Below are 25,390 nucleotides of genomic sequence, written 5' to 3'. Positions count from 1 at the left end.
TCAATTCATCCCAGTGCGATTGCTGTATGGACATTTTTTCAAGGCAGCAAGTGAAATTGCCCTGAACATAGCAGAAATCTAGATTTGTATCAATCTCAATGATCTTAATCCACCATTACTTGCTGATACCATGCTTATTTCAATACATTCAAAAAACGCACACTCGCCATATGCAAAACGTGCGGTGGGTCTGCACTACTCGAGACATTTGATGTGTTGAAGAAGTTTAATTATAAAAGGAAATTAACATAACTGCTGAGGTAACATTAGCAATCAAAATGACAACATTGGATCCTGCATCAGAGGAACAAACTTGCCAGGAAAGTTTTTTTTTATTCAAAAAAAATTCCTCTCCTTCTAAATGATCTGCCTCCCCGCCCACTCCCAATCGGGTTCAGCTTATACGATGCGCTAAAATGAAAGAAGCAAATGGGTAATCCAATTCATCATGCCAATGCTATTCTGAAGCCTTCTCTTCCTAGACAGTATTTCAAAACACAACTACTCTTCCCTCAGATTTTCTATAAAACAGTTAAACCCCTCTCAGCTTGCTCTTCCCCACAACTACATGGCTGATTCAGAAACTCATCTTCTGCAGGATTGTGGATCCCATATCCCCCCCAGTCAGTGGGGCCATATGCTGGTTTTGTAATCACACTTCACATCACACAGCACCACTTTAAATTGTGCAGACATCGACTTTAAAAGAAAACTGTCAGGAGTTAAACAACCAACTGTAAATAACTCAGAGATCCTTTATCAGGTGGAACTATACATGAACTATCCATAAGCATTCTGATTTCCATTTACAGTAATAGCACACGTGCAAAGACACAACACTTTTGCAGGAAACACTCAAGATGTTTGCATGCTTGCCAGTCTAGGTTATCCTTTTGAGGACCAAAGATACAAACATACCTCAAGCAAGAACATAAAAGGGCATTTCTGTTTTCTGCCAGAAAGAGCTATAATAAACTGTCTAGTAAAAGAATAGTCTTTTGGATCTCTGCAACCTCCTCCAGCCTTACAAACCTCCAAAGTTTCTGTGCTCCTCCAATTCTAGATTCTTGCATACCCCCAATTTCCTTTGCACCATCGTTAGCAGCCGTGCATTTGACTATCGAGGTCCTAAGCTCGGGAATTCGCTCCCTAAAATGGGCAGGTGAGAATCTTTCAATCCCACAAAGTAGTAAGGATACCATGTTTGATTTCCTCTAAAAGAACTACTGAAGAAAATCTTCAGCTTGTGTTTTAGATGCTAATACACAACAGACAATCAGAGAAGGAACCTTAGCATCACCCAAGCTAGAACTAAGAACAGGAATAGCCCTGTCGAGTTTGTTCCGTGTTCCGTTATTCAATTAAAATCCTAACTCTAACCTTCTCCAGCCCTACAAACTTCCAAGACCTCTGCGCTCCTCCAATTCTGGCCTCTTTTGTATCCTGATTTTCATCGCCCCCGCCATTAGCAGCTGCGCCTCTTTAGGACAAGAGGGAAGAAAATTGAGAAACAGCCCAAATTATTGGAAGACATGTTCCATTGCACATTGGAAGTGGCATAAAGCAAAGACATTGAACAAGAAATAAAATGCTGAGAAATCTAAATCTCATACAATTAATTAAATAAATAATAGAAATACGCCAGGTTCCTTGTGGAAAACAGTCCAATGAAGAACAAAGCACACAGTGGACTATGCTCTATTGTCCTTCTTTCACAGATGTACTGTTCCATTACAAAAAGCCAAAGCATTTGGATAACGACATTGTATTTCAACGGAACAAGTAGAAAAGACAATTAAATACATTGAGTGTAGGCATGAGGATTACCTTAATCACCAAATGAACCAGTGTGAGATCACTTGAAACCCCTGTGCCAGGCTGAAGTAATGGAACAAATAAATGCTAATTTGTGCTGTAGACCTGTGCCCACTTGGATTGGTGCTAGCCAAACTAATTCCACAAGGACCATTATGGTCATTGAAAGGAGAAAACTATCATCTGTCTAGTCTGAGATGGGCTTTGAATCGCCCAGAGATGTTCTCAGTGATTGAACAAAATCAGACAGACCAATCTTTCTGAAATAGGGTAAGATGGGGAAGGAGTCTAGTTTAAGAAAATAAATACTATCTCAATGTTGTTCAACCTTTTACCTGTACACATATATTAAACATGGAATGCTTGCTGCCCCCTGGAATTGTGCAGGCCCAGGGAGCAGAATCCTGCAGCAATTTAAAACAAGTTATCTGTACATTACAGCCTCTCTCCTATCTAAAAAAAGGGCAGTGTGCAATACATTTGCAAGATAGTACAAATGTAGACAGCATCTATGCTCTCAACAACCAGATCTATATTTGGTGCCAGAAAAAAATATTCGCTCAACGAGTGCTGTTCTAATTTAAAGTTAGTGAAGTCAGCACCAAATCAGGTTTTCTGTGTGTTTTCTGTGATTTGCAGGTATGGAAACATATTTTGCAGCACAGTGGGATTCCAGGAACTCTGTTGTTGTTTAATTCAACTACAGCTGTAGGAAGGATGGACAGAAATACTTTGGGATGTGTAGTTGCTGGCTACTTATGACTCTTTGTTTAAATCTGGCTTCTGGTTTGTAGCAATAAATGCCCACAGTCCTGCTCACAACACAGGAGTCTTTAGCATTACTGGAAAAACAGGCAATATCCCTTTGTTCAACATTATAATCTTAAGGAGCATTTTAGTTTTGCACACCCTCTGCCAACTAAGATAAGATGTAAATGCAGTCTTATAAAGATAAGCAGAAGTTGGAAACGTCTGTCTCAAGATGTGGAAAAACAAAGAATTTTCAGTCTAACTGGGCTCCAGCTTCAAGTGCATATGGCTTTGTACCTGTAAAGTAAAACAGACGCCCTTTACTTCGGATTGACTTCTCAATGACTACACAAGGGTGTTAACTGCAGAAGGGAGGTATAATCAACTGAATATTTGCCAATCATTTAAGAAACAGGAAATGCCAAAAAAAATTCAAGAAGCATATTTAAGGACCTTTAAAGTCAGTTTTTACTGCCAAGTTTAAAAACCCTGGTTTTTCTGAGACGTTTTTCAATGTTAACATTAAAAACCAGGAAAAAAACTGGGGTTGAGGGTGCAGGGGAAACTAAAGCCCAAAAAAAGTTAATTTGGGGAAAATCAGTTTTTATTTTCAACACAACTAAACCTTAAGAAAACAAGGCAGAGACTACTGCGTAGCTTAAGCCAAATGACAATTCAATTATTTACATAGTTCACCCACCACTTTTATGAAACTTAATGGTAGTTCCAAGAGTAATGCGATAAGTTTCTGTGATCACAAAATACGGTCCAGCTATTTTAGCAGCTAAAATACCGTTGCAATATGTATGAATGGATTGTGTGCTCTTAAATGTCAACTGCTAAAATTACTGTTTAAAGTAGACACCATTCCAGTGTTACAAAGAACAAGTATTATATTAAAGTGTGACAAATACAAATTAGTTGATGTTAAATTTTAATTTTGCAGTATGTGGTATGATATTACAAACAATCTCTGTAAGCAGTGTATCCATTTTGTTATTCTCAGTACTCTTCGATGTTTGTCCTGACATTACAGATGTGAAGCACACAAGTTTGGACCTGATTTTGGCTTAAGAGAAATATGAAGAGTTTGAAAAAAAACAAATTTGGTAGAATGGTTAAGAGAAATATGAAGGATTTCAAAAAATAGTTTGAGAGAAAAGTTGAGGACCAATCTCTAGTGTGTAACTGATTCACCACTCAAACAAAATATGGAAATTTATTGGCGAAAAAACTGTAAAAACTAATTTTAATGGGTCCTAAGTTTATTGATTAAACTTAGATACAGTTCTCACATGTAGCGGAACAATTCAAGTACAATATTCCATTTTCTTCAACCTTAACAAGGAAGAATTGACATTTCTGTCGCGTCTCTTATGAACTCAGGATGTCCCAAAGCACTTTACAGCCAATGAAGTACTTTTGAACTATTGTTGTTGTCAGTCCCTCGAAATGAGGATGAGGTCTGCCAGGCATTCATGATTTCTGTGCTCTCAGGTGACTCAACAGGCCAATCCTAGACAAACAGAACTTTGAGCATAGAGGACAGAGGTTGCCGAGGAAGGAAGGGTTCTCAAGTCAGGGTTCTGCTCTTTCTCTTTCCGCTTTCATTGCTTCTCCGCAGCAGACTTTATGCAGTCAGTTTCTGACTGTGTTGCAACTTGTTGGATGAGGAACTGCCGTGTGGTATGGTTTTTGACAAGTCCCCTTCCGTGCACCGATGTCAATTTGTCCCCTTTTCAATGAGGCCTTCAGAGTGTCCTTAACATGTTTTCCCTGTCTTCCTCGAGATCAGATGCCATCCTAAAGTTGTGAGAATAACTTTTGAAGTGCAGTCACTGTTGTAACGTAGGAAACGGAGCAGCCAATTTATGCACAGCAAGCTCCCACAAACAGCAACGTGATAATGACCAATAATCTCCTTTAGTGACACTGACTGAGTGATAAATTTTGGCCAGGACTCCAGGGTGAACTCCAAACAGTGCTGTGGAATCTTTTACTTCCACCTGAGGGGCAGATGGAGCCTCAGTTTAACATCTCATCCGAAAGAGAAAATACTCTCCTGGATTCAAACAACGTATTTTTCTACCAGTAATTACCTATTTCTGAGCGATGACATCACTGGAAAAGACTAATAAGAGTGGCTCCCATATCCTCACAGTCATAATTAATTCATGGCTAGAAATTATTGCCTTTAAAAGAAAATGAACTGCATTAACATAATCCCCAATATCCAAAGTGAAGACCTCTTTGATAACTCCAAGAGTTATAGTTGATAGTTCCAAATACCACTTTAAAGTTTATTCAAGGGTGGTAGGGAGGGGCACAGACAAATTATCTCACCTCATTTCATCCAGGTTCTCTTCTTCATCTACTAAATTATTCTCACCCTCCAGCTCCACGCCCAGTTCACTGCTGAGCCCTGAATCGCCAGGAACCCATTGCACTAGAAAATAATATTCACAATATTAATACAAGGTGTACAAATATGCCAAATATTTGTTCAGTAAAAATCTTAAGTCTTGAGCTGTTTACATTAAGATAGAAAGTTCTGGTTGCTCAATGTTATTTTACTGTCTCAAACAGTCCAATCATTGCTTCATTTATAAACTGCTAATGCAAAGAACTTTATTTTTAAAATTTCACTCAGTTATACGATCCTCCTACAAGTGTCTTGAGTCACAGTGTTGTTGGGCTATAGACATCAGGCTTGTGCCATGCTTCACTCAATGACAGTGGACACGGCCCAGCATTCACTGCGCTGTAAATGGAAGAACTAATGAACTTGCATTTATGTAGCACCTTTCACAACTTCAGAATATCCCAACAACACTTTACAGCCAATTAAGTACCTTTGAGTAATCACTGTTGTAATGTGGAAAACATGGCAGACAATTCACACAGAGCAAGCTTTCACAAACAGCAATGTAATATTGACCAGAAAATCTGTTTTAGTGATGTTGATGGAGGTGCGACTAATGGCCAGGACACCAGGGATAACTCTCCTGCTCTGCTCTGAAATAGTGCTATGAGATCTTTTACGTTTAACTGACAGCACAGACGGGGCCTCAATTTAAACGTCTCATCCAAATGATGGACTTCCTACAGTGCAGCGTTCCCTTTATAATTTCAGTAAGAGAACTGAGTGTCTGCAGCGTCGACCTAGATTTGAAGCCATGATCTTCTGACAGACCCCCCCACTGAGCCATGACTGACACTTTTTTTTTTAAATGCCAGGCAGAACTCTTTACAAACAGTTTCACATCACAGTACAAATTTCACTATTCAGGGTATACTTTTAGTTCTCACCATTAGGAAAGACGGAACTGCCTGGGCTCTTTTCTCTAGGAAAGAGGAGGTTGAGGGATGACCTAATAGAGCTCTTTAAAAATAATGTAGGGGTTAGATAGGGTAGGAGTAGGGAAGATGCATCCATTTGTGAAGGAGTTCAAAACTAGGGGCCATAAATATAAGGTAGTCACTAATAAATCCAAAAGGAAACGCAGGAGAAACTTCTTTAAACAGAGTGGTGAAAATGAACTCGCTTCCACAAGGAATAGTTGAGAATAGCATAGATGCATTTAAGGATACATAAGTACATGAGGGGGAAAGGATAGAAGGATATACAGATAAGGTTAGATGAAGGAGGGTGGAAGGAGGCTTGTGTCGAGCATAATCACTAGCAGAGACCAGCTGGGCCCAATAGCCTGTTTCTGTGCTGTAAATTCTATGTAACACAGAAACTGATTTATTGCCTAAGGGTAAGGTAAGGGACACATGAAACGTTTGGATTTTAAATAAGAGAACTGAGTTTCGGAGTTAAAACATTTTCACAATCCAGCATAAACTGATAGAATGAAATGAATTAATTTAATACAGACAAGTGTGAGGTGATGCATTTTGTCAGAAGGGATGGGGGAAGCAATATAGACTTAATAGCACAGTTCTAAAGAGCATGCAAGAATAGAGGGACCTGGGGAGTGAATGTGCGTCGATCTTTGAAGATGGCAGGACATATCGAGAGAGTGGCTAACAAAGCCTATGGGATCTTGGGCTTCATAAATAGAGATATTGAATACAAAAGCAGGAAACTTATGCTGAACCTTTATAAAGCTCCAATTAGGCCCCAACTGGAGTATTGCGTCCAGTTCTGGTCAGCACACTTCAGAAAGGATGTGAGGGTCCTTCAGAGGGTGCAGAGGAGATTTACCAGAACGGTTCCAGGAATGGAGGATTTTAGTTACAAGGTTAGGTTGGAAAAGCTGGGATTGGTCTCCCTGGAGTAGAGGAATTTGGAGGGGAGATTTGGTAGATGTGTACAAGATTATGACAAGATTAGATAAGTTAGACAAGGAAAAACTGTTCCTTATACCATCAGTTAATGGGACTAGGGGACACAGATTGAAGGTTTTAGGCAAGAGATGCAGGGGAATGTGAGGAAGAACTTTTTTTTTTGTAACGCAGCGAGTGGTAATGACCTGGAACCCGCTGCCCACGAGGGTGGTGGAAGTAGAGACAATGATTTCACAAGGAAATAAAATTGCATGGCTATGAAGATTGGGACTGACTGGATTGCTCTTCAGAGGGCCAGCATGGACTCGATGGGCCGAATGGCCTCCTGCTGTGTAGTACATGGCTATGACCAATAATTTTTGTGCTGTAAACCCAGCCCCTGGCGAGTGTGGATTCACAGCACGGCATGTATGGTTTCCCCATAAAACTGAAAGCGTCACCAAGGAACCATAACCAAGGCTCAACTGGGATCCTAACTGGGTGTGCAAAATCATGTAGCGTTTAGATAGTGTAAATAAAGAGAAACTGCTTTCAAATGTTAGAGGTACGAGGGCACAAGTTTTAAGGTAATTGGCAAAAGAACCAGAGACGACACCAGGAAAATCTTTCTTTCCACATGAGTGGTTGGGATTTGGAACACACTGCCTGATCGGGTACTGGATACAGATTCAATAGTAGCCTTCAAAAGGGAATTGGATAACTACTTGAAGGAGAATAAAAACTGTAGGGATATGGAGAAAGAATGGAGAGTGGGACTAATTGAATTGCTCTCCGAAAGAGCCGGCGCAGAATCGATGGGCCAAATGGCCTCTTTCTGTGGTGTTATAGTCTACACTTTGGAAATTCAGACTGATGTGGTAATCACCAGTCAAGACTAAAGGAGAAAAGTTTACACCACCTCAAGCCTCCCAAAGGAAGATATTGCACAGGTCCGCTGCAAACATGAAGTGGAAGTCAATGGCATCAAAGTATACTCACCTGACTGAATGACAAGTGAAGAACACAATTCTTTTTAGCCTTTGGTTGTAAAAGAAGTAGTTGAATGACCACAAGTTACCCTCCTTGCCATAGGGGTCTGAATCCAGATCTGGGTTATAGCTGTACCATAATACATGTTTATGACAGCTGGTTATTTACTTGCGTTACAAGTAATCAATCACATTATAAATGACACGAAGCCCCGATTATAGGCAACCGGTTGTACCAAAGGGGATGCTTATAAACTGTCTTCCTATAAGACTGTACATTACTTTAAGACAAACAGGACATGGGAATGTACAGGATGAAACAAAAACAGTGATTTACACACAAGTGCAGCCCGATGCAGGCCATATCACACAGACATTTCTACTTATATGGAGAATTTTACATTTCGACAGCCCAAAACTGTTGAGCTATAAAAAACAGATTTTTTTTTATTTCCAAAATATACTTTATTCATAAAAATCTGCAAAAATTACATTGCCAAACAGTTTTAAACAGTACCAAAAAATACAAACATTGCAAGGGAGATCAGTTTCCTTCTATACTATCATGAGTTTCTTCACAACCCTTCCATTTCACAATTGTCGTGCCAATTACAGTTTTACATTTACAGCAAATGAAAATATTAACGATACAGTTCGAGGGGTTTCCCATGGATCCAGCCCCTCAGTTCAGCTTGGTGGGGGGACCTTACACTGTGGTCTTTCCCCATTGAGCCTTTGCTGCGGCTGCCCCAAGCTTTAGTGCGTCCCTCAGCACATAGTCCTGGACCTTGGAATGTGCCAGTCTGCAACATTCGGTGGTGGACAACTCTTTGCGCTGGAAGACCAGCAAGTTTCAGGCAGACCAAAGGGCGTCTTTCACCGAATTGATAGTCCTCCAGCAGCAGTTGATGTTTGTCTCGGTGTGCGTCTCTGGGAACAGCCCGTAGAGCACAGACTCCTGTGTTACAGAGCTGCTTGGGATGAACCTCGACAAAAACCACTGCATCTCTTTCCACACCTGCTTTGCAAAGGCACATTCCAGGAGGAGGTGGCAGATTAGCCATTAATAATTTGTTACATTCTGCCTGCCAGTGATAGGATGGTGCAGTTTACTCACTCTCTCTTACCCCAGACCACATCTTACTGAAGAGTTACAATATCTCTCCATACCCTGACCTTTATTTAACCAAATGGGAAAGAGGCAGCTGTTACAACCAAGGTGCCCAACCACTTTTCCAATCCACTCTGGCTTGTAAAGCTCAGCTTTCTGAGCTTCCGACCAGCAAAACCTGTTAGCCTGCCAAAGGAATTGTGGGAAGAGACAGAGAAAGACAGAGTGGGAGAGCTGAGTGCAGATTTGAAATGCAAATATATATGTATATAAATATATAAAAAAAACAAGGACCTGTCTCAGCAACCTGTAATATGGAGGTTCCAGCTGAAGGAAGAGAGTGGTGCTGCACATAAACCCCGTGCCATCCTGCCAACGTAGCCAGTAGTGGCAGGATTCAAATATAATCGTCAGGTTTTTTTTCCCAGCAGACACTGTACAGTAAATCAGCACAGCTTATTTTTGCTCTGCAAATAGAGTTGCCTGATCAGATTTCTTTTTAAATGCCTGCTAAAATTCTTCACAAAAATTTTTTTATGCCATAGTTATGAGAGGAGTCTTACTTGGCAAATACATTATAAGAAGCAACAGTGATAATGACCCAAGTGGTGAAAAGATTGCAACTTCAGAGATGATTGCTTTTCATCAATGGCATTCACTTTACTTGTCTGTGGTTTTGTACTGAGTGTGAAAGCAATAAGGAAAATAACCCACTCTAGAGGAACAAACTGACCCAGGCTAACGAAGGCTTAGCCTTACTTTTTTTTAATCATTTCATGGGATGCAGGCATCACTGGTGGGGCAGCATTTGTTGCTCGTCCCTAATTACCCTTGAGAAGGTGATGGTGAGTTGCCTTCTTGAACCGCTGCAGTCCATCTGGTGCGGGTATACCCACAATGCCAACAGGGAGGGAATTCCAGGATTTTGATCCCGCGAAAGTGAAGGAACGGCGATATATTTCCAAGTCAGGATGGTGTGTGGCCTGGAGGAGAACTTGTAGGTAGTGATGTACCCATGCGTCTGCTGCCCTTGCCATTCTAGGTGGTAGAGGTTGTGGGTTTGGAAGGTGCTGTTGAAGAATGATTGATGAGTTGCTGCAGTGCATCTTGTATATGGTACACACTGCTGCCACTGCACATCGGTGGTGCAGGGAGTGACAACCAAGTGGGCTGCTTTGTCCTAGATGGTGTTGAGCTTCTTGAGTATTGTTGGAACTGCACTCATCCAGGCAAATGGAGAGCATTCCAACACACTCCTGACTTGTGTCTTGTAGATGGTGGACAGGTTTTGGGAAGTCAGCAGGTGGCTTACTTGCCACAAAATTCCCAGCCTCTGACCTGCTCTTGTTGCCAAAGTATGTATGTGGATGCTCCAGTTCAGTTTCTCAGCAAGGGTAACCCCCAAGCATGTTGATAGTGGGAGATTCAGCGATGGTAATGCTGTGGAATGTCAAGGGGAGATGGTCAGATTCTCTCCTACTGGAGATCATCATTGTCTGGCAATTGTGTTGCGCGAATGTTACTTGCCACCTATCAGCCCAAGCCTGAATGTTGTCCATTTCTTGCTGCATACGGACATGGTCTGCTTCAGAACCTGAGGAGTCGTGAATGGTGCTGAACATTGTGCAATCATCAGCAAACATCCCCACTTCTGACCTTATGATGGAGAGAAGGTCATTGATGAAGCAGCTGAAGATGGTTCGGCCTAGGACACTACCCTGAAGAACTCCTGCAGCAATGTCATGGGGCTGAGATGATTGGCCTCCAACAACCACAACTATCTTCCTTTGTGCTAGGTATGTCTCCAACCAGTGGAGAGATCCCCCCTCGATTCCCATTGACTTCAATTGGGCTAGGGTCCGATGCCATACTCAGTCAAAAGCTGCCTTGATGTGAAGGGCAATCACTCTCCTCTTGTTTGGACCAAGGCTGTAATGAGGTCTGGGGCCAAGTGGCCCTGATGGAACCCAATCAGTGAGCAGATTGTTGCTGTTTAAGCAATGCTTGATAGCACTGTCGCTACACCTTCCATCACTTTGCTGATGATAGAGAATAGAACAATGGGGCGGTAATTGGCTAAATAGGATTTGTCCTGCTTTTTGTGGACAGGACATACCTGGGAAATTTTTCACATTGTCGGGTAGACTATGCCAGGCCTCCTTCCCTCCTCCCCTAATAGTGATTACCCCCACAGGTGGTCACTGACCAGGAAACTCTCGGATCCCAACCATGCATATGGGAGGGTCACTAGTACCCTTTATTTGCAAGGCTGCCTTGCTATCACAGACAATCAGTGACAAAAAAAGAGAATCAAAAACATTATCCAGAAGAGTACTGTTAAGGTTCCCAATGTCCTGGCACCCTTGCATATAGTCAGGGGGCTTGTGCTGTGAAAAAAAAACCTGAAAAGGTGCCTCACCAAAAAGAGCCTGGGAACACTCCATACCTGTAGATTTCACATTCCGAAAGACAGATCTCATCATTAATAGCCTTCCATAGTTCAGGCTTCAACTGGTTAAATTCCTCCCCAGCAGCTGAGGGTAAACTGCCATTCACTGCATTTATAACCTGAGGATCCCAGACATCAAGAATTAGGTTAGCAACCATTCATTAAAAGGTGCAAAATATTCCCATTGAAAATAATAATTAAAAAAAACCACAAAAAAAGCATACTGAAGTCGACCACTATTTCTGTAATCTAAATGCCATATTATAATAAAAGTGAAAAGGGAATAATGGAGGAGTAAATTTTATACAGTATTATTCTCAAAGGCTTTCAGTCAGAGCATCATGGTAGGTTGTGTGAAATTTTCATACATCACTTACTTTAACAATAAAAGGAAATCCAACTGCACAAGATAGATTTTTCCCCTGTTTCAAACTTTGGATGTGTGTGCACAGCATGTTGAGCTGCTCAACACTGAGGCGAGGTACTTACGGGTTACAGGTCTCTGTAACAGGACAAATGTGAGGTGAATTAAGAGGAGAACACAAGAAGTGTATTAGTAGATCAAAGTATGTTGGCTTATGGACAATTTTTCTCCTACAGCAAACTGGTATGATAAATAAACTTTGAAACAGAGAAGGCAAGGGGGAAGTTTAACTGAGTTGTATAAAATTATGAGGGGCCTAGATACAATGGATAGGAAGGGCCTATTTCCGTTAGCAGGGGGGTAAACAACCAAGGGGCATTGATTTAAAGTAATTGGTGGATGGATTAGAGGGGAGTTGAGGAATAATTTTTTCACTCAGAGGGTTGGGGGTCTGGAGCTCACTGCCTGTAAGGGTAGTAGAGACTGAAACCCTCATCACATTTAAAAAACACTTGGATATGCATTTGAGGCGCTGTAACCTACATGTCTGCGGATCAAGAGCTAGAAGGTGGATTGAATTGAAAAGCTATTTTTTGGCCAGCATGGATGAACGGCCTCCTTTTGGGTTGTTAATCTTTCTATGTTTCTAACAATACTGCTAAAAATACACTCTAAAAATTGAGCAATAAGCAAACTATATATGTTTTTTTTTACAGTAAAACTTTGTTTGTATCATAACCAGGTTTTTAAATAGCTATTTAGACTCAACTTAAAAAGTTGAATAGATGCCCAACACATTCCTGCTGCACTACAGCCAACAAAACTTAAGTAGGTGATATAAATCATCTTTGAACCTAGCTAAAATTAAGCCAACGTTGCTGCAATCCACTTCAGCCTCTACCTACCCAGTGGAGGCTAGGCTCCTTGCTGAAGTCATAGCTCTTTGCTCTGCTGAAGTCATAGTCTGGGCAGAAGGATGCATTGAGCATGACGATTAAGTAAAACAAGGTCTTGCGACTGCAGTTGTCGCACAGCGGGCCCTCGCTTTCATCGCCACTCGGACTCCGACTTAACCTGGAAGATAAATCAGAGGATTGAACGTGTCAACCTGTTCATCATCTTATTCCGTATCAACTTTACTGGAAACTTTCAAAAGCAAAGACAGGGAAGTTGATCTTCATTAAAAGCCAAATCCTTCAATTAATTGTACTGTGATCTAAAGAGAATCCAATTATAGGCTACACAAGTACTTCAACATAGGAAGTTAGGGACGGACAGGGCATGTGCCCGCTCCCACAGCAAGTTCCTAATGTAAATTGCGCTGCAGGAGAAGTACTGAGCAGAGGCCATTGTCTCCTCAGAGGGAAGAATGCCTGGAAGATGATCTCCATGGCACATAGTATAGTCAAGAAAGAATAAAAAGAGCTTATTGATAAACAAATAAATAGTATTTCAATACAGTATAATGGTTGTATAATATGTCTACTTTTTTTGTTTGTTCTTGGCGTGCAGGTGACATTGGCACGACAGCATTTGTTGCCTATCCCTGGTAGCCCTGAAGGTATAAAGACCATTAGTAGGGGACTGGGTCACTTGTAGTCCAGACCAGGTAGGGGGACAGATCATTTCATAGAAAGGTAGTGAACTGTGGGAAAACATTTAGGAGTTCAATGACAGATTTTGTTCTTCCAAAGTCAGGTTGTATTTGGACCTTGCATTGGGAACTGTATGATACTAGGGTAAAATGTAATGCTGGCAATTTTGATTAAGAATATCATACAAATATATTGGCATAAAATTAACAAAGTGACTCCTGACAACGCAGCCCAGTGCCGATGTCATCAGAGCGCTCTGCCAGTATGGTGCTGCGTATGCACAGCCTACGGCAGCACCCGGCTTGATAGGACTAATTCGCACATGCGAGCGAAAATGTCATTCATTGCTCATCACTCCCGGCCTCGCCACTTCTCCCCACTTGGCTGCTTCACCCACCCCACCACCTGTGGACCCTCGCTCGCAGCCTCACCGATTCCTCCCCTCTGCTCTGCTCCCTCCGTCTTCCTCCTGCGATCGCTGCCTTTCTTCCCCGCACGGGGGAAGCGGGAAAGAGAGAGAGTGACAAGATAGGCAGGGGAGGGAGGGAGACTGCGAGTGGGATGGAGAAGCCGAGGGGGAAAAAATGGAGAGGCCACGGATTCTGTTGAACTTCACAGACAATCATGCTGAACACAAGCTCCCAGGATTTATCTGTTCCAACTTCCAAAATGTTAGAAATATTGTTAAAATGCTCACTGGTTTAAAATTCGGGTTTGTGTCCAGAAATAATCGTCAATAAAATTCATTAAACAACCCGTTGCAGGGACCAGAAGCAGGAGGGAACAGAGGCAGAGCAGAGGGGAGGAAGCAGCAAGGTGGCAATCGCCTTTTGGTTTCATTTGTTTTAGTTTTTGTGATAAATTGAGCAGCGCCATCTTTGCTACTGGCAGCTGCCAAAAATCGTCGCAGACAGTGAAGTTTCAGTGCATGAGGCTGCATTTGTGCATGTGCAAGTATTCCGCCACCTAGTGGTTGCATTGTCAGCAAAGGCAGCCTAAAATTAAACTGTATAAGCTTGAGAGATGTTTCCTATACCAATGTACTAAATAAGCCTGAACAAAGATATATAAAGATATATATCAACATATAAATGGAAAATGTCACCAAAAAATATTGTCTGGAACAACTTCCAACCTAAAGGAAATCTCCCCCAATTTATAATGCCCTCGTGGGCAGCCAGTTCTAGGTCATTATCACTTGCTGCTTAAAAAAGTTCTTCCTCATATTCCCCTGCATCTCTTGCCCAAAATCTTAAATCTGTGTCCCCTAGTCCTTGTACCATCAATTAATGGGAAGGGTTTTTCCTCGTCTAACTTATCTAAGCCTGTCATAATCTTGTACATCTCTATTAAATCTCTCCTCAATCTCCTTTGCTCTAGAAAACAACCCCAGCTTTTCCAACCTGACCTTGTAACTAAAATCCCCCATCCCTGGAGTCATTCTGGTAAATCTCCTCTACACCCTCTCAAGGACCCTCTCATCCTTCCTGAAGTGTGGTGACCAGAACTGGATGCAATACTCCAGTTTATGCCGAACCAGAGCTTTATAAAGATTCAGCATAACTTCCCTGCTTTTGTACTCAATGCCTCTATTTAAGAAGTCCAAGAGCCCATATGTTTTGCTAATCACTCTCTCAATATGTCCTGCCAAAGATCGATGCACATGCACCCCCAGGTCCCTCTGTTCCTGCACACTCTTTAGAACTGTGCCATTAATTATATACTGCTTCTCCCTATTCCTTTTGTCAAAATGCATCACCTCACATTTGTCTGTAAATTCCATCTGCCACTTGTCTGCACATTCTGCTGGTTGTCCTATTGAAGGTAGTGCATACCATCCTCACCACATGCCACAGCCCCAAGTTTGGTGTCATTGGCAAATTTTGAAATCCTACTTTGTATTCCATGATCCAAGTCATTTATATAAAGCAAAAACAGTGATCTCAGCACTGACCCTTTGGGAATACCACTGTCTACCATCCTTCAGTCTGAAAAACAACCATTTACTACGACTTGCTGTTTTCTGTCCTTAAGCCAATTTTTATCCAATACCACTGATCCTCCAATTCCATGAGCCTCAATTTTGTTAATCAGCCTTTTATATGGTATTTTATCAAATACTTCCTTAAAATCCATATAGACAACATCCACCACATTCCCTTCATCAACCTTTTCTGTTACTTCATTAAAAAAATCAATTAGATTAGTCAGGCATGGTCTGCCTTTTACAAATCTGTGCTGGCTACCCTTAATTAACTCAAACCTCTCTAAGTGCCTGTCGATTTTTTTCCGTGATTATAGTTTCTAAAACCCTACCCACCAGTGATGTTAAACTAACTGGCTTGTGGTTCCTAGGAATGTCCTTATAACCCGTTCTTGAATAATGGTGTCACATTTGCCATTCTGCAACCATCTGCCACCTCCCCCCATATCTAGGGAAAATTGGAAGATGATTACAAGCCCTTCTGCTATCTTCAGCAACGTGGGATGCAAGCCATCAAAAGCAAGTGGCTTATCTAAACTAAGCACAGCTAGCCAGGCAAGTAGTTTCAGGAAGTGGATGCTAACTGCAATTGTTAAAAATTCCTCACTGTAATTTGTGTAACTTTGCAGTGCACAAAACGGTTGTCACTTTGATCTGGTAGGTGGAACCTGGCACATGCAGAGGTACGTGGGGCACGCAGAGGACTGGAGCACGTAACTTGATGCACCTGTGGCTGCCAACAATTGGTGTGTCGCGGTCCCCACACAGAGAGACAGAGTGTGAAAAAGAGAGTGCGAGAGAGAGAGATAGAGAGAGAGATAGAGAGACAGAGTGAGAGAGAGAGACAGTGAGAGAGTGAGTGAGAGAGTGTGTGAGAGAGCGTGTGAGAGAGTGTGCGAGAGAGTGTGCGAGAGTGAGTGAGTGAGTGAGTGGAGAGAGAGTGAGAGAGTGAGTGAGAGAGTGAGAGAGTGAGTGAGTGAGTGAGAGAGTGAGAGAGTGAGAGAGTGAGTGAGAGAGTGAGAGAGTGAGAGAGCAAGAGTGAGAATGAAAGAGTGAGTGATAGAGAGAGCTCGAGAGAGCGTGCACATGGGGAAGAGAGCGCGCGCGCGGAAGAGAGAGCGCGTGGGAGAGAGAGAGCGCGCGGGAGAGAGAGCGTGGGAGAGAGAGAGAGCGCGGGAGAGAGAGAGAGCGCGGGAGAGAGAGAGAGCGCGGGAGAGAGAGAGAGCGCGGGAGAGAGAGCACGAGAGCGCGTGCGCGCAAGAGAGAGAGAGAGGGAGAGAAGAGAGAGAGGGAGAGAAGAGAGAGAGGGAGAGAAGAGAGAGCGCGAGAGAGAGCGAGAGCGCGAGAGAGAGCGAGAGCGCGAGAGAGAGAGCAAGAGCGCGAGCGTGATAGAGCGAGAGTGCGAGAGAGCGCGAGTGAGAGAGCGAGAGCGCGAGAGAGAGAGCGAGAGCGCGAGAGCGAGAGCGCGAGAGAGAGAGCGAGAGCGCGAGAGAGAGAGCGAGAGCGCGAGAGAGACAGAGCGCGAGAGAGAGACAGAGCGCGAGAGAGAGACAGAACGCGAGAGTGAGAGGAGAGCGAGAGAGCACGAGAGACAGAGAGAACAAGAGAGCGCGAGAGCGAGCATGAGAGTGAGAGAGAGAGAGCGAGAGAGTGAGAGAGATAGAGCGAGAGACTGAGAGAGATAGAGCGAGAGAGTGACTGAGAGAGTGCGATAGAGTGAGGGAGAAGTGGTGCAGATTCTCCTTAACATTTATGAAGGTCAGTTTTTATTTTAAAGCTTGGGCAGAGATCCATGAGATGTGCCAGGATTCATTCTTTCCTCTCACCTCCCTCTGGAGCCATTAATGTATGGTAGCTGGGAGTAGAGCATGTGCGAGCATTACCTCAAATCACTTCAGTAACAACTGCTGGCTCAGTCAGCAGCCCACACTGGCCGCAATCAGCAGTTGGGACTGACCCAGGAAAGTACGCCCCCACCTCCTGCGTTAAGGAGTGAAGTTCCCTCCTCGGGAGCCAGTCCCGCACAACCCGAGCAGCCTCTCGGAAATGCCCTCTGTGCCATTCCAAACGTCGCGGAGGTGTTTCCTGTACGGGCTGCTCCTGCACACTCTCCACTTCCTCGCCCTCGTCAGCCGGTCGGACACGCCTGGCGGTCCATGTTGCCATCTGGCCGCGAGGGGAAACCCCGGTGGAGGTCTCCCTATGCGGGAGCCCGTCCCCTTTACATCAGGGACCTGGGGTGGAGGGTTCTGCACAGGGCAGTCCCGTGCAATAGACTTTTAAGCAGGTTCACAGACTCCCAGGCCGTCTGTAATTTCCGCGGCCTGAACGAGTCTATGTTCCATGTATATATGGAGTGTGTGAGGTTGCAGCTCCTGTTTGCATATTTAAAGGGGCTGCTCCTCAAGTGTTGGCTGCACTTCAGCCCCATGTTCCTGATCTTTGGGCACCTGGTGCGGAGGGGCATGGGCTGGGAGGAGGATCTCCTCGTCAGTCTGCTCCTGAGCCTGGCCAAGATGACAATTCACAGGTCCAGGCCGCCCTGACTGCCTGCCCCTCTTCCGCAGTTACGCCCGCGCCGGGTGTCCTTGGAGAAAGAGCATGCAGCATCCGCCGGTACGCTTGAGGCCTTCCATGACCAGTGGGCACCACAGGGGCTGGAGTGCATCATCGATGCTGAAAATGGCATTTTAATTTGAGTTTTTGGTTTATTTATCTGTTTTTAATAAAGTTATTTTAAAATGCATATAAAGGGCGCTTGGGGAATAAAGGCCCCCTCAACAGAAATATATAAAAGGGGCCTGGGGTATAATGGCCACCGTAAAACAAAAAAAAGCAGGGTTAGAAAAAAATGGAGTGAAGCTGAGATTCTGTTCCATTTTGTGAATCAGCGCTGCCTTGTGTTTAGTTCAGGCATAACCAATCCTATTGCATTTTAATTAGATGATACAGCTGTTTGTGGGAGGGAGGTCAGGGTCAATATGGACATGTCATGGGATGGGATGTAATGAAGGGGCAGCATGGAAGGGATGGAATAGCATGCAATAAGGATGGCATGGGAAGAGTGGATGAGATAGACGACGGAACTGGTTAAGTATACTAATTTGACCACTAATGTTTTGCAGGTCTCTGTTAGTTTCTCATAATACTCAGTCTGAAAGGGAAACCAGAATGGAAACCTTCCCAATGAGTGCCCAAATCTATTAGCTTGCCTCTGCCAATGGAAGGAATTGTGCGCTAATTTGCAATGTATACAAGCATTTTGAGCCGTTCACTGCTATTTCTGATCGTATCTGTTTTGCCAATAATATTGCAATACAACATTGTTACAAGATTGCTTCTATTTCTTTGGTAAAATATGTTAAGGACTTATATTTGAATTCTGGACACTGATTCATCTGAAACCTTGAAGAGGCTGAATTTGGTGTTTTTTTTTTTAAAGATACCAGAAGGTTCCTTGGCTGGGCTAGTAAACAAGTCTTACTGGAAGGTACCTTTCTGTGGATAATCACCCAACAGGGGTTGTTTTTGACTTAGGGAGATGTTTACAAAGAAGTGACAGGCCAAGATTTATAGATGTCAGGAGACTTGACTTCTGGAAGGTTTTAGTTTCAGTTTGAACTGTTACAACAGACAGTTGCGTCTTGCCTGCCAGAAGAACAGCTCAGCTCTCTCAAAAACACATCCTGCAACTAGTGTGTCAGATTCCTGTTTCCTCCTGTATTTGAAGAAACCCTGCATGTTTGAAGGAATCTTGCATATCAACTGTGTGGGAACTGAAACCTTATTGCTGCATTCCTGCTGTAAGACCTATTTGGAGCCTCTGTAGTTGCATCTCTTGGAAAGCCGACCCAAACATCGCTTGGAAAGATCTGTTCTAGGAAGATCCCATACGCATTTGGGACACTAAACCAAAACAAAGGCCATCTTTCCATACCTTCTTTTCAGCCAAGTGTTTTTTTTTCCCCTTCTGTTTCCTTTGTAACAGCTATAAACAAAAATCTGTGTTATTTTTCCCAGTTAAACAGTGTGCACTGTGTGTTTGTGTGAGGGGCTAGGATAAATAAGGGCCTTTGACATTTCAATTTGTGTGTTGGCTTTACTTCATTATTGTTTAAGACTTGGTTCATAATAAACTGATAACTTTGTTCTTTATTAAAGAAACCTGATTGGTGTGCTTTATTCTGGGATAAAAATAGAGTCTATGATTGGCTGTATCGGTAAGTGGGAAAAAATTTAAATCTATGTGTGACTTGTGCAGAAGTGGGACTAGATTAAACAGTGCACTCCTCACGCCTTGGTCAAAACAACATTCTGTCCCCACCCACCCTATCTGATCTATGGCTCCTGAAAAGCAAATGTGTGGAGATTTCCTTAACCACTCAGTAATACCAGTCCAAGGTACTTCAACTTTTCAGATAATACCATTATGACCCAAGTCTGTTCGCTAGTAAATTCTACAAATGGAACCTTTTCTACAATTTCTGTTGCTGAGTTCACCCTCACACAGATGACCTATCCCCATTAAGGCCACACCGGTTTAAAAATAGATTTTTTTTTGTTAATTTTATGCCCACAATGATGAGGGGTATTAGTGCTGGGGAATGGAACATTTTCCATTCCAGACACCTAGCATCATTGTCACGTAGTCCCAAGTTGGGTACAGTGCAGTTATGCGCAGATCAAAGTTTTCTCTTCCAACAAGGTGTCTCTGGTGAGCAGTCCCGACAGAATCACTGTGGTTTTGCCCATAGCAATCATCTTGTTGGCCTCTCCGAGTAAGAATGTCAAGTTACTGCCCATCATTAGTGAACCAGGGAAAGTATGCCAACGGGGAACTAGAACAAGACTTCATTTCAAGTAGGAGCCTTACGCCCAGAAAAAGACTTCAACCCTGGACTAGTCCTACAGGTGGAAGTCAGTACCTAAACCACTATCATCTAATCTCCCTCATGACCATTAAGTTTTATTCACTGGACTGAATCAAAGCAACAGGAAAAAAGTCAAGGAAATAGGTTTTCAGAATTGTTACAACCGCGGTGGAAGCAACGCACTGTCAACTCAGTCCCGTCATTCCACAGGTTGCAGCTTATTATTTAAAGCTTTCTACCCAACCGGAAAACAGCCAAATCAAACGCTCTAGTAACCCCCGGAATAAAACAGACCAAACCAGGTATCTTTAAACAACAACAAATTAACCAGTTATTTAAAAAAAACTAAATCCTAAACACTATTTACATAAACCTATGTCTGAAGACCTTATAAATTCTTATTTTAATCTAACTCTCCCATTCGCACACATACACTCAAAAATAATAGTAGTTAACCAGTTTTTTAAAATGGTGATTTTAAAATTAGTTGCTTAAGAATAAATAAATCTTTGTAGGTTACATTCCTGATGGATGAGGTATTCTAATGTGGAAATAGCCAAAGGCCACTTGAAGCCTTCACATGGATTTGATGCAGTAGTCTGTCCTTAATAGGTATTCAAACACTTTGGCTGCATCAAACATCAACAGTTCCTTCAGCAATACAAACGGTTTCTTGAAAAAAGGCTTTTCTTCTTTAGGCAACTAACTCGGCCCGTAACTCCCTGTAGAATCTTTGCTGAGAGAAATGACACAGCTTTCTTTTCTTCAGTAACACGCCCTGCTGGAAAGTGTCTCACAACTAACTGGTTTTAGCTGGATTTTGCCAGTTTTACACACAGTCAAATCGAAACACTGAACCATGTGACCTCTCTCTCTCCTGCTGTCACCTCAGGTAACAAGTGCAGCTGCTGGCACACCATGCCTTAGAAATTTCAGAACTTCCTCTCCCTTAAAGGTGTACTGTTTTTAACAGAGTCTTAAAGGCACACACTGTTTTAATCCGGGCAAGAAATAAATACAAGTCCGTAACAGAATGTTACAAATCGTTTATAACAGCATCAGCTGGGATAAGGAAAGACTTAAGCGAAATGAAGTTTCTTTATGGTCAAGTCCCTTTTCCGATTTACCCCCCTTAAACAAAATGATAAATCCAGATGCTGGATCCAAATGATAAACCAAAACTTACTTGTTAGGGCTGATGCCAGTAGTTTGAGGTGGTGAAAGGGCCTCCAGGATGTGTGGATTTCCCCCCTGACAGAAATGTTTAAACACCTGTTTGTCTTCACCAGCCATCTTGCACGAATAACTCTCAATCCTGAAATTTGATACACAGGGTTTAGTCAGATTATAACACTTGGGTAGCATTATGCTTTAGGTGTCAGCTTGCCTTTGCTCAGTGGGTAGCATCTTACTTCAGAGACTTGAGCTTGTAATCCAGACCAACGCTTCAGTGCAGTACTGAGACAGAGCTACCCTGTCAGAGGTGCCATCTTTTGGATGAGACATTAAGGCTAGACCCTGACTGCTTATTTACATAGACACAAAAAAATTGTCACAAAATCCCAACTCGCCCCTTCACTGGCAAGTCTGTTAGTATTAAAAACATTCAATAGTGAGCATTAATAGGGCATTGGAGAGAGTACAGAAAAGATTCATGAGAATGGTTCCACAGTTGAGGAATTTCAGTTAGGAAGATAGATTGAAGAAGTTAGGATTGTTTTCCTTGAAGAGAAGGCTGAGAGGTGATTTGATAGAGGGATTCAAAATCATGAGGGATCTGGACAGAGTAGATAGAGAGAAACTGTTCCCACTCATGAAAGGATTGAGAACGAGAGGGCAGAGATTTAAAGTATTTGGGAAGAGAAGCAAAAGTGAGGAAAAACTTTTTCACGCAGCGAGTGGTTAAGGTCTGGAATGGGCTGCCTGAGAACATGGTGGAGGCAGATTCAATTGAAACATTCAAAAGGGAATTAGACAGTTATATGAAAAGAATGAATGAGCAGGGTTACGGGGAGAAGGCAGGGAACGGAACTGAGGGAGTTGCTCTTTCAGAGAGCCAGTGGCGACATGATGGGCCGAATGGCCTCCTTCTGCACTGTAACGATTCTGTGAATAGCAATACAAACACCAGGCTGTACTTGGTGTTGTTTCTTCCATGCATATTGGGCTACAGAAAGTGTTCACTGAACACAGACATTTCCTTTGTTTGATTGAAAGCAGCACTCTGTGTTGCAGGGAACTGCTTAGACTCCCTTCAAGCTGACAAAACAAAATCACAAAGCAGTCACATCTCATAAGACAAATAGACTGCCAACACATGAAGCATAGCCATGGTGTGGTATAGAAGAGTGGTTCCTGATGTGGAACTGCGCCCAGCAGGAGTTAACAACTTCAGCAGAGGAAGAGGAGAATTACTGGGACTAGAGGAAAAGTGAAGTAACTGCTTCCCAGAAGTTGGACTTGATATCTATGTAAGCACATGATCCAGGCTGACACTCCAGTGTAATACTGAGGGACTGCTGCACTGTTGGAAGTACCGTTTTTCTCGGATGAGATGTTAAACTGATGCTTGTCTGCTATCTCAAGTGACTGGCACTATTACGAAGAGGAGCAGGGGGGAGTTCTCCCCTGTGACCTAGAAAATATTTATCCCTCATCCAGCATCACTAAAACAGATTATCTGGTAATTTATCTCTTTGCTGTTTGTGAGAATTTTCTGTGGGAAAGTTGGCTGCTGTGTTTCCCTACAAGAGTGGCTGTACTTCAAAAATGCTTAATTGATTGTAAAGTGCTTTGGGACGTCCCAAAATTGCGTAAATGCAAGCTCTTGATTTCTAAATCTCCAAGAACAATGATTCAAGGCAGTATGAAGATATAATAAAAGTAACTTTATCTCATGCTTATCGTCAGTTCTGCATCATTTCTAGTATTAGCTGGGAGTTAGTTTCGCTCTAGATGCAGTATTAATCTTCTCATGTGGCAAAAAAAGGACTTTTGTTTCCCACAGATAGATACAGATGAGGAAGGGCACTCAGTGTAGCTCAGTTCAACATCCAAAACCACCTTAAAAGACCCTGTTTATTGCAACTGTTTTTAAAATGTTTCCATGGTTTCCAACTCCCCGATTCAACTCGGAAGTCCACTTATATGTGTTCAGTTGTTTTTAAGATAGTTAAAGGCAAACTTAGGCCAATATGGGGAACAACTTCTGTGTTACCTCATGTGTTTCAACATTCTATTTGCCTTGTGAAAAATTAGGAACAGTAGAGGTTCCGATATCAATATCTGAGATACTTAGCTGAGTAATTCCGAACTACCCTAACATATCTTCTCTAACGTGTAACCACTGCTTCCTACCCAACAACCAATTTCTTATCTATTTCCAGCGCTTAACTTCAATCCCAACTGCTTTAAGGCTTTGATGCAGAACTTGTTTTTTTGAAGACACAGTACACCATTCATCAGGCCTTTGGGAAAAATTCAATTACTCCAGTTTTTGGTTGTGACGCTCACGATTCCAGAATACCCCACGTCTGGTCCCTTCATGCAGCGCAGCACTGAACACATGCTGGCTGCCTGCACCTTCAGTGCCCAGCTGTGTGCACAGCTAGCACACATTACAGCGAGCCTGCATGGCTTAAAGGCATCCTACCCCTCTTAAAGGGGAGCTGCATTCATTATATAAGTTGCCACTGACTGTTTTATCAAGGAATTGCCTATAAGAAGCACGTCAAATGGAGCGACAGTCATGAGAGAGGGCTCCCAGGTTTTCGAAGGCATTAGGTGATGGAAAGGAGAAGAGAAGCAATGTTTCTGCAGGGGCCACGAGGCCCTCAAGGTATATAGCCTACCAAGGGAATTGGAGCCAGGGAGGTCAATTCCTGGAGTCTGGCCCCGAGCCCCTAGCAGCATTGCCGGAAGAACATCAATGACCTCACACGACTGGTCAAGGTCAGTGAATACATCTTCAAAGGACAGCTCCTACTCACCGCACCACCAACCTCTCACGCTGCTCAAGGCACTATACTCCATCGCTCACCCATCAGCAAACTCTAGCAATCTGGACTCAGGCCTAACATTCAGATTCTCTACCTCACAATGCTGCCAGCCTCACATCCAACTCTCGCTGCTATGCTATGTCTCCAGCTATTCAGCCATGGCAGGCACATCACCCAAACATACTGCAACACAGTAACTGACGTTCTTCCTGCTCTCTTGCATGATAAGGTGGCCCGTAACAGGAGGGAGCAAAGCAGAACTGGAAGGGGAACAAGCAGGCCTGCATCACTTGAGCTCTCTGGACGAGATGGTGCGCCACATCATTTGGTGACGGCTGTGACAGAGTCCGTTGCACCCAGCGTCACCGAGAACATTCAGGATAATGATATGTTCCTGCCTTATGCACCTTCTCAAATCCCACTCACCCTCATCCTGCTATTTGGCATTAAGTGCAAGCTGCAGATAGTTTGACCATTGATCTTTTGCTTTCCAACCCACCCCTCCTTCCCTCACCCCAACCCTCCCCTTCTGCATTTCAACTCTCAGGTACCCAAGAGCTGCTGTAGCCTCATGAGGAAGGGTGAGAACTATACGAGACCTCTGATGAAGAAGCACCATCACTTGATTTGACACTCACAGTCACCAGCTCAGATACTGGCACTGTTGGCCCCCACATGCAGCAAGACGTGGACAACATTCAGGCTTGGACTCATAAGTGGCAAGTAACGATCGTTCCACACAAGAGAGAATCCAATCATCTTCCCTTGACATTCAAAGGCAGCCCACTTGATCGACACCCCATTGACCATCTTAGAAACATTCACTCCCTCCACAAGCGCACAGTGGCAGCAGTGTGTACCATCTACAAAATACACTGTAACAACTCAACAAACCTCCTTTGACAGCATCTTCCAAACCCACAACCTCTATCACCTAGAACAAGGACAAGGGCAGCAGACACGTGGGACCACCACCACCTCCAAACCACACACCATCTAGACTTGGAGATATATTGTCATTCCTTCACTGTCGCTGGGTCAAAATCCTGGAACGCCCTCCCTAAAAGCGCTGTCGGTATACTGACTCCACACAGACTAGCGATTCAAGGCAATGGCTCACCACCACGTGCTCAAGGGCAATTAGGGATGGGCAATAAATGCTGGCATTCCAAGAACAAATAAAAAAACTGCA

The 25,390-nt window shown here is 43.2% G+C and overlaps 1 protein-coding gene across 1 annotated transcript in view; it reads right to left on the bottom strand.

The window, feature by feature from the left end:
- Window positions 1-2,868: 2,868 nt before the first annotated feature.
- The window catches only part of maf1a (MAF1 homolog, negative regulator of RNA polymerase III a), a gene marked incomplete at its 5' end in the record, with an annotated part of 29,083 nt that continues 6,561 nt past the window's right edge, over window positions 2,869-25,390 (bottom strand). The window contains 7 exons of the mRNA XM_068048582.1: window positions 2,869-4,368; window positions 4,909-5,011; window positions 5,875-5,909; window positions 7,837-7,956; window positions 11,384-11,505; window positions 12,656-12,824; window positions 21,387-21,515. Of these exons, the coding sequence (XP_067904683.1) occupies window positions 4,317-4,368; window positions 4,909-5,011; window positions 5,875-5,909; window positions 7,837-7,956; window positions 11,384-11,505; window positions 12,656-12,824; window positions 21,387-21,515 (730 nt within the window). The remainder of the gene's footprint in view (window positions 4,369-4,908; window positions 5,012-5,874; window positions 5,910-7,836; window positions 7,957-11,383; window positions 11,506-12,655; window positions 12,825-21,386; window positions 21,516-25,390) is intronic.

This window comes from Heterodontus francisci, chromosome 16 (assembly GCF_036365525.1).
Source record: "Heterodontus francisci isolate sHetFra1 chromosome 16, sHetFra1.hap1, whole genome shotgun sequence".
NCBI lineage: Eukaryota > Metazoa > Chordata > Chondrichthyes > Heterodontiformes > Heterodontidae > Heterodontus > Heterodontus francisci.
The sequence above is the reverse complement of the archived record's forward strand: the minus strand, read 5'-3'. Positions and strand labels throughout refer to the sequence as shown.